At 41.9% G+C, this 13,294-nt stretch overlaps 1 protein-coding gene across 1 annotated transcript in view; it reads right to left on the reverse strand.

Moving 5' to 3' along the window:
• The window catches only part of Me2 (malic enzyme 2), a 48,429-nt gene that overhangs the window by 2,022 nt on the left and 33,113 nt on the right, over positions 1–13,294 (reverse strand). Inside the window, exons 13-15 of the mRNA XM_059245874.1 lie at positions 10,505–10,607; positions 1,973–2,043; positions 1,008–1,106 (exon numbers count right to left, since the gene is read on the reverse strand). Coding sequence (XP_059101857.1) covers positions 1,008–1,106; positions 1,973–2,043; positions 10,505–10,607 — 273 coding nt within the window. The remainder of the gene's footprint in view (positions 1–1,007; positions 1,107–1,972; positions 2,044–10,504; positions 10,608–13,294) is intronic.

The raw sequence follows: 13,294 nt of genomic DNA on the forward strand, positions 1-13,294 counted from the left end.
CAGAGAAACTCTGTCTTGAAAAACCTATAACAAAGAAACTTAAAATTCTGGGCCGAAGAGATGGTTCAGTGGTTAGAACCACTTGATGCTCTTGCCAAGGACGGGGTGGGGTGTGGGGTGTGGGGTGTGGGGTGTGGGAGTGGGGGTTTAGTTCCCAGCACCCCATATGGTGAATCACAATTGCCTACAATTCCAGTTCCAGAAGATCTGATACCCTCTTCTGGCCTTCCTGGGCACCATCATCACGTGGTATATTTAACATACATGTAGACACAACACTTATACAATAAAATGAGAATAATTAAAAAAAAAAAGGAAAGGGAAAAAACCTCTACTAAAGGAGGGACAAGACTCTTCCAGGGAAGAGGCCCTTCTCAGAATGCAGGTAACAGCAGGCAGCTACAACGTTCCGGTGCTGCCGAAGTGAACCTGAGCTTGTGCTTTAATCCGGGCCGTGAGGCCCAGTAACACAGCAGTTCGCCTTGGCATTTCCCCCTCAGACATGCTGACAAATGGCTAAAAGCAAGCCATTAGATAAGAGCCCCAGTGGGTCATGCAGGCACGCAGGGGTGACTGGAGCGGCTACTGGGGAACACACAGTGCATCATCAGCCCTGTCCTGATGATGCACAACGCTCCCGCTGGCCCCTGTGCTATAAAGAGGTGGTCGGGGTTGCAGGCTCCAAAGACATGCACATTTCCCTGAGCCTTTTCTCTTCGAAAGGAAGGCTAAACTCTGAAGCAAGCGGCAGCAGATTCCCTCCCTTCCCCGGGCTAGGGGTGCAACGAGCCTAGGTTCACAAGCCTACAGTAACGCAGAGCACGTCTCCTTCACTGGGTCATATTGGACATAGCAGCCTGGGCTACGTCACTCCCTTCTTAAACAAAACCATCAGAACATGTATCAGGTAAAATTTCCTTCTAAATGTAACTTATTTCTAATGCACTTGTATTACTAGGACAAGAAAATGTCATTAGAGTTCATGTAAGATGGCACAGATTACTTACTTTAATAGCTATGTTAACAGAAACTTCCTGAATATTAGCAAGTGATGGGTAAAGCCTCCCTTGGGCTAACTCTTCATCTGTCAACTGACTTGTCAGGGCCTGAAAGGAAAACCAGCATCATGTTTTTGTTTCAACAGAAGAATCTAGTAAAATGAAGAAAGCATTGGAGAAAGAAAAAAGTATAGACAGCAGAATTTTTATTTCTTATAGGACTACACTAAACCAATATAGAAATTAAAACTGCCATCAAGGCTGGGCATGGTGGAACACACCTTTAATCTTAGCACCCAGAAGCAGAAGCAGGTGAGCCTGTGAGTTTGAGGCCAGCCTTGTCTACACTGTGACACTACACGATGAGGGTCTGTCTAAAAAAATAAAATCAAAAAGCCCCACCAAAACACAACAGAACCCAAACAACACTGCTCACTGTTCAGCAATAAATCAATAACCAGATCTAAAGACTTAATGGCATGTTCTGCTTCACACATACCAACATCACAGAAGGAAATACACATCAGCACTAGAGTTAATGTGACTTCTTCAGAATTCCTACTGAGAGTGTGGTGTTCCACTACGAATATGGAAGGAGTTATATTTTATCTTCTACCGTTATCACCGTCGACGCTGTCAGAGCGTTACCTTCACATGACAGGTCACATGAGACCCAGGGTAGGGCATGAGTGCTATGTCACCTTCATACACACACACACACACACACACACACACACATATATATGAGACATAGGTACAAAGGTTAGAAATATGAACTATTCACAACTCATAATCAGGCATTTGAAAAAGTTATGATTTTAAAAAATTGACATAATACAAAAGTAGACAAATTAAAAAGAAATGGACTGCTAACTTCCTTTCCATCCATAAGGATAGTTAACCCACTCTGGTTTTAAGATCAATTCACCTCTATAATCCATACTTTATACAATCAGCAATATTTAAAACATTACCTTTGCAGCTTCCAAGAAAACACTGTCACTGATGTGCCGGGTTTGACAGAGAATAACAGCTAAAGCCACACCTAGAATACACATTACACAGCTTATTTATTTAATAAGGTCACTTTTCAAATTATGACAGGCTGAATTCCTAAACTGAGAAAAAGAAATACACGGTAATAAACTCCCGGCCCAAACAGCCCCAGAGAAAGCAAAACCAGACCAAAGTGAAAGGGAACGATCTCGTCAATGTCTGCTTCTCATTCATTAACAAAATCATTTTAGAAGTAAGTGGCTTTCTCAATTGTTTTACCTTTATAAACACAGTGAGTACTCAGGGGTTTGTGTCAGGGCCTGCTTCAACTCCCAGTGCCAAAGAACAAGAGCAAGCGAGACAGACAGACAGACAGACAGACACACACACACACACACACACACACACACACACACACACAGAAACGCCCGCAGCCACACACAAACGCGCATTCACCAACCTCTAAGGGAAGAGACAACAAAGCAGGCCCAAGCCACCTTGGACCCGACTCCCCAGCAGCAGCTCCTGTCAGCCCTCCAGCTGATGAGTTCACTCTTTCTGAGTCTCTGATACTTTAATTTCTTTCAGTTTTGAGCTTTAGAGACCTGATTCCTCCTGGCTGAACACAAGCATCCTGCCCTCTTGCTGTTTCCCGGCTTCTCTCTCTTCCCAATATGGACAAAAACAGAACTGGGGTCCAGTTTACATGCACGGTTTACAGTATGGCTTTCTAAGTGCTGCTCAGTCCAGGCCGTGTTAATGCTGTGCTGGGGCCACGTCCGCTTCTGTATACGTTTTCTTTTCCCCGAGTTTACTGTTCTGTTTTCCCCTTTACTGTCATCTTTATTAATTAACATTATTTCATCTCAGAACTCGTCTTTAATTGCCCGATCTTCTTGTACTTTGGCACCCTGTTTATATACTGGCATGAACCTTTGGGGCAGCTCTCTTCGCTCAGCTGATTCTCCACCCCATCATTTAGGGTCTGTGTTTCTTTGAGTCCATTTACTAAACTCCCTTTCCTAGTCTTTTGTTACCCTCTCTTTCTAGGAGGACAGATTTTCCCGCAATGTTCTGAGAACAGCTGATGGGAAATGCATTTTTAATTTTTGAAACTCTGCATTTCTGAAAACATGTGCTCACCTATTTCCACTCTTCTGGGCTTAGAATTTACGTTTGAAAATAGCTCTGCATCTCCTGGCTTCCAGCTTCGGGCACTGTCTTTTCATCTCTGGAAGCACGGAGATCTTTGATTCTGATTTTATGACTGTGTCTTGGGTATGTTCTCAAATCCACTGTGTCTGGAACTCCGCGGTGAGCCCAGCCCCTCTCTGAACCAGAGCCTTTCCACTTGGAGAAATGTTTGTCTTTGATGTCACCCCCCACCCCCACCCCCCACCACTTGCTTTTATTTTTCTCCTTTGTCCTGAAATTTCTATTTTCTGAACTTGTACCTCTGGAGCTGACACCTAACTTTATTCATTTGCTATCTCCTGTCCCAAAATCTATTTTTAAGTGGTTCCCTCAACTTATGTCCGTTTTTGTTTAAACACTGCTTTGGCCTCTTATGATATCAACCATTTTTAAATTTTTCTTAATGAGAGACTTTTCTTACATGACATGTTAGAAGAGCAGCCAGTGCTCTCAATTGCTGACCATTTCTCCAACCCCAAAGTTTACCACCCTCCTCTCCCTCCCGCCTCTGTTAGTGGCTAGCTCACTTTAGTGCTGAAGGCTACAGCTAGTGTTTGGTCTTATATTTGTCCTGTCCACTCTATGATCCCTTTTTTCCCCTTCTTGCTTTTTTTTTTTTAATTGTTGCATTTTATCCCTCAATATTCCCTGACTGGAAATGGTAAGTTTTTCTAGTATTCTAGTGATCATCCTCAAGTTTATAACATGTATCCTCACTAAAAATTTCCATTAGTTTAAAATTTATCTTCCTGCCAGACAAGGCAAATCCCTGCTAACAGGTCAAGTCTATTTAACCGAGAATGCATTGTTGTGCATTTTGTCTCGATACATTTTTTTTGAAATACAACATCACTGTTTTGCTGTCTATACAAGTTTGCTTCAACTGCACATCTACAACATGACTTGCTCTCCATTCCCTCCTACATCCCTGAGCTTCTGGGACTGTTTCCCACTGGCCTAAGGAACAAGACTTCCTGTCCTTTCATTTCATACAAATATGCAGGCAGTGAGTTCTCGGTATTTCTGAAATGTCTCCATTTTGCCCCAATTCTTGTGAGATACTGTCTCTGTGTAATGAATTCTATCTAGTTGGCAAGTATTTCCGAGAAGCAACAAGAACCGATCACTCCAATGCCTCTTGGCCCGCAGCGATACTGAGAAATAAGATGTTGTTCCCACAGCTGCACCTTCTGCTGTCACGACTTCTCTTTCTTGGGACTTTCTGAAGCCTCACAGTGAGGGTCTTAGACAGGGACTTCCTGTCTACCCCACAGAGGTTTCCCTGAGCTACACTGGAAGGCATTCCTGGCCACACGGCCCACACGGCTGCCTCTGCTTCATTCCCACTCTCACTGACTTAATGACAATTAAAGGTCGACTTCTCCCTTGCTTCTCCATACGTTCCCTTTAGACTCTGCTTCACTTACAGTTTCTTCTGCAGTGCCCTCCAGTCACCTGCTTTGGTCTACTCTTCCCCCACCCATTAGATTATTGCTGTTACTCAATTCTAGAAGTTAATGATTTTGACCAACGTTCCGAAGCTTTGCTTTTATTGCTATAAAACAATAATCATGTTTGTGTTATGGCACTTATCTTCTGTGTAGACCTGAACATGTCTTCTTGTCCTGTGGTATCTGCTGGTGTTGTCAGGTGTCTGCACACGTCTCCTTTCCCCCTCCAAACAAGAGTTGCATTTGTATGTTTCTTGAGAAAAACAACTTGAGGACTGGTGTGTTTTCAGAGACTTCTGATTGCTTTTGCCAGGCACTGGCAGTCCAGGGCAAAGCCTGGGGTTTTCCAGACCACCCACAGCTGTAAACCACAATCCACTCCTAGGTGCAGTCCTGTAGGGTTTCAGCCCAGTGTAGGTGGCCATTCATAAGCCGGGGAGTCATACCTGGACAATATGTCAACACTGTCCTTCCTCTAGTGTTGAGGGATATTTGATTACACTGTGAACCCAAATTTGTATTTGCATTAATTAAAATCAACCTTGGGTCAAGTGGCTGAGTTAGCAACTAGTTGACAGGAAGTGATCGTAGAGCACCAGAGAGACACAGGAAGTAGCAGGGAGGGATCTAAAGTGGCACAGCCTTTTCTGGTTTGGTGAAGCGGTGCAGCCTTTTCTGGTTTGGCAAGGAAGCACAGGTCTTTTGGAGACACCAGCAAGGAGAGAGGGTTAGCTAGTTGCTATTCATCCTCTCTGAGCTCCCAGGTTTTCACCCCAGCTTTTGAATCTCGAGTCTTATTTATAAATAGAACCATAGAGATTTAGTGAAAGCTACCTTTAGTGGCAGCGACAGAGCTGGTGCTGCAGGAACAGAAGTCCCGCTGGCTGCTGCCAGAGAAGCAGGTCAGTTAACTGTGGAGTTGCAATTGCTGTCTGCAATAGCTATAGATTTTGGAGTAGCCATTGTGCCGAAGTTAAAACAACACTGAAGGACAAACACAACTTATCCGTTGGTTGTTTATTTCCTGATTAGTGAGTGTTTTTAGAGTGTGTGTTGGGGGGGGGGGGGCGCTACAAACCCTGGCCACCTCACCAAGCTCTCTACTCATTGATCTTGACCCAGAATCCCATGTCTTATCAATCAATATGCTATTGGCTTCTTGCTGTGGATTATACTCATGGTTAAAAAAAAAAATGACTGGTCAATAGCAGGGCAAGAAGAGACTGGGCAAGACAGCCTGATGCAGAGAGAATGATGGGAGGAGGAAGGACAGAGTCAAGAAAGTCGAGAGATGCTAACTAGCCACTGAACAAGCAGGATGCAGAAATGAGGTGCAGAAAATGAGGTAACAAGCCATGAGCCACATGGCAAAGCATAACTAGAAATATGGGCTAATTTAAATGTAAGAGTTAGCTAGTAACAAGCCTGAGCTATCAACAGAGCATTTACAATTAATATAAGCCTCTGTGTGGTAATTTGGAAGCAGCTGCTGGGATGAGAAAACTCTGCCTACACCTTTTGATCTTTGAAGGCTGTCTATTTATCTGTACATCTTTACTTACTTTTATTTTATGAGTATTTTGCCTGCATTTGTGAATGTGTGTATGTGCATCATGTATGTGCCTGATGCCCGCAGAGGCCAGAAGAGGGCATTGAATCCCATGGAACTGGAGTTACAGATGGTTATGTGATGCCACATGGATGCTGGGACTGAACCTAGGCCCTCTGCAAAAGCAGCAAGCACTTTCTCCAGGCCCTCTAATCTTTTCTAAATATGTAGCCCATGATGGCTCTGAACTCACACTTCTCCTGCCCTAGTCTCCCAACTACTGAAACTACGAGCTTGGACCATTATACTCAGCTTTGAATTTTAAATCTTACCCATTGTTAGAGTGGTAGGACTGGTAGTTCTGACATATCACAGCCTTTGAGTTTTAAATTTCTTTTTATAAGACTTTCAGACAATCTCCCACTGGTGGGTCTGTTTTGACTTCCATCTTGTCTCTTCATAGGGCTAATAGCTTTCACTCATAAAGCCAAGGCTTTAAAATGCTATATATGTAAAGAATCAATTGCCAAAGTTCTTAAGAGTAAAATATAAGGGCTAGAGAGATGGCCAGTGGTCAAGAGCACTAGATGCTCTAGCAGAGAACCTGAGTTCTCCACGAGCACCAGGCACACATGTTGCATACACATACATGCAGGCAAAATACTCATATACGTAAAGTAAAAAAACTAAATAAATCTTTAAAAAAGTCAAATACAAATTTAAAAATTGCTTTGTCAAAGTCAGCAAAGTATTCTCTTTTTGGTTCTCAAATTTTTACACTACAGAAATACTGCTGGATAGAATAGGACAATTTAAAATATTACCAAATGCTAGAGAGAAATCATTGATGGTAGAGGAGTGTCTTTACAGATGCTAGATCTCAAGAGACAACCACAACAACATGAAGAGAAAAGGGGGCATTACAAAACAAAGACACTAGACAGGTTAAATAAACACCTTGTTTACGTTGACAGTGGTAATAATGAGCCTGCCTGGTGCCATGCATTACTGACAACTTAGCCAGAGCCTGCTGCCAGCTCTTTAGGGAAGACCCAAGGGGGGAAGAAGAAACATGTGACAAAGGAACTCATGCCAGATCCCCATTTTGCTCAATACAGTCTTTCTAAATGGGCTGAGATGTCGCTCAATGGTGGAGCACTAGTCTATTTTGTATGAGGTTCTGGATTCAACCCTTAGTATTACAAAAAGTGAAAAAATAAAAAGGCAACTGAAGACCAACAGAAATTTATGGAAATAAACACAAAGGAAGAAATATTTCCAATGACAGAGAAAAAAAAATCCTTAACTGTAAAAATAAAAAAAGAAATGAAAAATGCAATTCTAGAATAAGGTATTGGGAATAAGAAACTGTTAAGTCCCATGAACTGATAAACATGCTGCTAAGCAACTACAGACTTCTCTTATATTCAGATACCAATACAGCGGTCACGATGAAAATACTGAAGTGTCTGATTTCTCTTCACTGTCTTAGCCAAAGGCTGAGAAGGGAGGGCCTACTTAGTTTTTGGATACATACTGAAGTTACTAGGAATGAAATTGTATGCTATCTTTAAAGAAACTTAGGAAATACACTAAACGTGCTAAAACCCAGAACAGACACAAGCTGCGTGAGTACCACAGCAGCCTCCCATGTTACAAGACATAAAGAGGAAGTAAAAATGAGATTTAGAAGTCAGCTACAATATAGAGATTCAACCATGATCAAACATTAAGCTCCATGTAGAAAAAGATGAAATAAAAGAAGGGAAATGGGGGAAAAAAGTAAATAAAAATTCATACGTAAACATGTTTTTATAGTGATGGTGCTCACCCACAGATGTGCAAGACAAATGGAAATAATCCCACCCCCAGACACATCCCGGTAAAACCATCAATTGTAAGGGAAAACTGTGAATATTGTGAGAGAGAAAAACACTGTATTATGTAAATGAATGGAGCCTGTCCTGACTACAGATTTCCCACTCCCACCATGGGCCTAACAGAAGTGAGTGAAGGAGAGGCCTCAAAGGCCTGAAGACAATGACAGATCTCGCTCAAATAATCCAGTGAGAGGACAAAACAAAGATATGTGAGATTAGCAAACGTACAACATTTTCATAGGTTTTGTTTTTCTAGAGAGTGGGTCTTACTATGCAGTCTGGGCTGGCCTTTACTTGCTAGGTGACCCAGACAGGTCTCAAACTCATGATAATTCTCCTGCCTCCACTTCCAAGTGCTAGGATCATAAGCCTGTATGAACATACTTGCCTTCACATACTATGGGAGCCCACAAAGGTTTCCTAGTTAGAGCTGAGCTTGCTTTACACAGCAGGGCTGCACTAGGGGATGGCTGGACCATGTGCATAGTTACCAGGTGTCTGAGATTGTCTGCACTTGGCTGTGTGTGTATGTCTTTTGTTCTACCCCTTGGCATTCCTTTAAAAACCCTTTGGCAGACACAGTCAGGGCCCAATGGATTAGGATCCAGGCCCTCCTGAGGCTATCCTGTGTTTCTGTCTCTCTCTCTCTCTCCAGCTGTCTTTCTATCTAATTTTTCCTGCTGTTCCTGCACAAGAGTACCTTGGGGAAAGTAGGGTGGGGGGATGGACCCCCCACAACATACTATTTAGAAATATATATCTTGGCTTTCTCGAGACAGGGTTTTTCTGTGTAGCTTTGCGCCTTTCCTGTTTTAAAGGCTTATTCAAATATATATTCTAAGCCGGAAAGTGGTGGCACACACCTTTAATTGCAGCACTCCGGAGGCAGAGGCAGGAAGATCTCTGAGATAGAGGCCAGGCTGGTCTACAGATGTCCAAGGACAGCCAAGGCTACACAGAGAAACTCTGTCTCCAAAAAAAAAAAAAGAACAAAAGCTATATTCTAGAACCACGGGATAGAGTGGGACAGCACCCCTGTGCAGAAGATGAGGTCTGAGACGGTTTGCTGCAGAAATCAAGAGTGAAGTGAAATGGAAAGGGGCATCATGCTTGATATTTGCAGAAAAACACAGTGACAACAAGTTCTATAGTTAACAAATCACACTAGTTGGTGAATACTAATTATGTAATCACGATTTTTTTATAATAATGTTATGGAATACTCAGTCAATCCAGACAAATCAACAAAACACCGCACACTTGCTGAAAAACTCTCCACAATGTAGACTAGAAACTAACCAACCCGGAGGTGGGGTAAGGTAAAAGCTAAACACTGCAATTTTGTCCTTCTCCATTGGCAAGCTGACAATGGTCTCTGAAGAGACAGCTCCGTGGTTCAGAGGGCTTGTTATACAAGCATGAGGCCCTGAGGTTGGATTCCAGCCCCCACATAAAAAACCAGCCTGGTCTTTTATGTGCTTATAACCACAGCACTGGTTTGTAGGCATGGAAACAGGAATGCTGGGGTTTGCTGGCTGCCAGTCTAGCTGAAAGAACATGAACTCTAGGTTCAGAAGAGACCATACCTCAAAGGAATAAGGCAAAGAGAATAGTAAAGGACACCGATGCCATCCTTTGGCCTCTGCACGTGCACATACACTACAGACACACACTCATACACACGTGTGCATATACACCACAGACACACAAATGTAAACTTCCAACAAAGCGCTTTGCTGTGTAAGGTAAAGATAACGACTCAGGAGAACAGGCAAGACACCCCCGGTGGGCAGCAGGATCGGCAAACAGTGGAAGGGATGTGTGCAGTATTGTTGATGGCTCACAGCAGGAAGTTCACATCTACAGACAAGTTAGAAGAACCACGCCAGAGGGATACACCCATGGCCTGTATCCACCAGGAAAAGGGCAAAACCCGAAAGCAGTTACATCAGAGAGTGTGATGAAAAGTACCAACAGAGCTGAACAACCCTAACCTTCTGTTCCTCTGTACTTTCATGACACAGGTACTACATTATCGCTATAATAAAGTCTAACAGAATGAATAGATTTTCAAAGAAAACAGAGCAAATTAGAATTACTGAATTCCTTGTTTCCCTGTAAAATATCACACTTCTGGAAATACTATTGGTTATGTCAACTTTAAATTCGAAAGAATTCCATGAAATTTTTTTAAAAAATTATTATTTTATGTGTCTGACTATTTTGCCTGCATGTATGTCTCTGCACTGTTTTCACACAGTGCTGGCAAAAGCCAGCCAAGGCCACCAGAGGCCCTGGAACTGGAGTTACAAACAACTGTGAGTCTCCATGTGGGTGCTGGGAACCGAACCAGGGTTCTCTGGAAGAGCAGCTGGTGCTGAAACAATTTTATGCAATTAACGACGGATCTATAACATCAGTCACGATGGCATTTACCTGGGAAAATATACGCATTGTTTCCTTGGCCTGGGGTGAAGACTCGTCCATCCTGGAGTTTCACTGGCTCAAATGGGCTGCCACTGGCAAACAGACACCTGCCCTGTTAAGATGAAATCATCTCAATTTTTTTGGCCACTTATTCAGGGAAATTCATAAAAGAGTAAGTCTTACGGTTAAGTTAGACTACTAAATTACCTAGAAACAAGAACTCGTTTACTACAGAACATAGTCCTTTAATCTAAATCCTTTTATTAGAATAAAGCTTGTTTTGTGCATAGTACACAGGCAGATGAAGCTGAAAAATATCCATCTAACTCTTTAAACCCTAACACTCTACCTCCTTTATAAAATTAACACTGGTTAATAAATAGCACCTCAGATAATAAAGACTGATGGGAACCTCATAAATGAAGCGGGAAATAGCAAAATTAATTTCCTACCACTCGTGGTCCGTCTGTTCCACTAGCTCTGTGCTGGGCGCTCTGTGTGCCACTCAGTTCATTTACCTTTTCTGAAAGCCCTGCCTGACTGTTACCACCTTCCATTCATTGATTAAAAGAACCAAGCACAGCAGAACTAAGGCTAGGACATTTCCAAGTACTTTGTGAATACTGTCTAAAATTTGTAGCAGTTAAATTTGAATCCAAATTTTTATAAATCTAAATCCAATGTTTTTTTTCTATTATACCATGATCTGCCCCCCCAAGTTTAAAATATAGGCGTATGATATAATTACACTACTGTTACACAACAAGCTTGCCATGCTGCCTTGTTAAGGAAAGGTAAGTCTCCACATATTTTTTCTTTATTCAATTTTAGTACTATGTCTATAGAGATGTGATGCTAGTGGAACTGTCTGTATTTCCAAAATAAACTGGACACCCTTATGATCGAAGGGGCTATACATTTAATTCATAAAAAACTGTTTACATTATTACCTTGCCCCACCAAATTCAAAGAACAAAGGCACACAATAGCACTCCAACAGGGCAACCTATCTTGGAATGTTCAAGAAGAGCTAATGTTAAATCATGTTTAAATAACCAATTTAGTTAGATTAAAGAATGATTGACAGAAGCCAGGTGGTGGTGGTGCATGCAGAGGCAGGCAGATCTCTGTGAGTTCAAGGCTAGCCTGGTCTACAAAGCTAGTTCCAGGACAGCCAGGGCTGTTACACAGAGAAACCCTGTCTTGAAAAACAAAAACAGAAGATTCACAGGAAACTTACTGAAATGGAAAGACAAACTGCCACTTACTAGAACATCCGACAGCTGCCCCCATCTCTAGAGTGTCAGGGTTACAGGTATGTATCACAACACCTGGTTTATGCAATACTGGGGTCTAACAGTGGCTTTGTGCATGGTAGGTAAAATTGTACCAACTGAGCGATGTTCCCAAGCCCTAATACTAACAGTCTTTATAGTAAATGTTGGACAATCTGAAGGGCTACATTACATTGTGTTACTTTAGTAATTTCAATATAGTGCAAATTCAAAATTTAATTTCAAAATGATACGAAGTTTAGGTGTGGGAGCAAGCTAATTATGCTAATGGCTCAAGAAAGTATCTCACATGCACAATTCCACACGCTAAGTCATTTCCACTGATTCTACAGTTATTAGATGGTCCTCATGCAGAGCGTAACATGGTCAGATTTCACGACAGCAGCAGTCTAGTTTTAACTGGCTATTAAAACATGAAGACACTGTTCCAACAATTTCCTCCTGTAATCCCAATTGCTTAGGAGGCAGACAAGAAGATGACTAGGTTCTAGGTCAGCCCAGACAACACTGAAACCTCATCTCACAACAGAAAAGGGAGTATTCTTCTCGCTGAGCAGCAGAGGGTGTTAGAGCAACAGGTCATTTCTCCCCTAAAAAGAGGAGCACTAAAAACTTATGGGGCAAATACAAAAGTCATTTCTCCCCTAAAAAGAGGAGCACTAGGCCGGGCGGTGGTGGCGCACGCCTTTAATCCCAGCACTCGGGAGGCAGAGCCAGGCGGATCTCTGTGAGTTCGAGGCCAGCCTGGGCTACCAAGTGAGTCCCAGGAAAGGCGCAAAGCTACACAGAGAAACCCTGTCTCGAAAAAAAACCAAAAAAAAAAAAAAAAAAAAAAAAAAAAAAAAGAGGAGCACTAAAAACTCAAGAGGCAAATACAAAAGTTAACACCACTGTTTTGTGTAACAGTGAGAAAGAATTTATATGAACTCTGATTCAATGGTTCCATGCTTTTTACTCTGGGAAGAGAATATCAAGTCTCTCACACTCGTGTGTGGTGTGTGCCCATTTACATGGTAAGGTAAACAGATGACCTGTGGTAGTTTGTTCTCTCTGTCCATGTGGGATACAAGGACTGAACTCAGAACACTGGTCTTGGTGATAACTGCCTTTACCTGCTAAGTCGTCTCCCTGGCCTAAAAGCTGCATCATAAAACTGATTGTTTACAGTTTATCAAACTATTCTCTTTGGAGAATTTTGGTTCTTTCCAAAAATGTGTATTAAGTTCAACAATATTGTTCAAAAATAAAATTCTCAAATATCTGAACAGTTTTATTGATTTAGAACTTTGTAAAACACTATATATATGTAGACACACATATATAATGTTATATGTTTCTTTATTTTGAAAATGTCAGAGCTACTGATATATTAGATCTGAACCTAATGTTTATTATGCAAGAGAATGGCTTAATTTGGGGAATAACAGTCATCAATTTTACCCAAAACTGATAGATAGGATAAGCAATCAAGCTAACAATAATACTGTATTTTGGTAAAAGCTTA

Source organism: Peromyscus eremicus, chromosome 19 (genome assembly GCF_949786415.1).
Source record: "Peromyscus eremicus chromosome 19, PerEre_H2_v1, whole genome shotgun sequence".
Classification (NCBI taxonomy): domain Eukaryota; kingdom Metazoa; phylum Chordata; class Mammalia; order Rodentia; family Cricetidae; genus Peromyscus; species Peromyscus eremicus.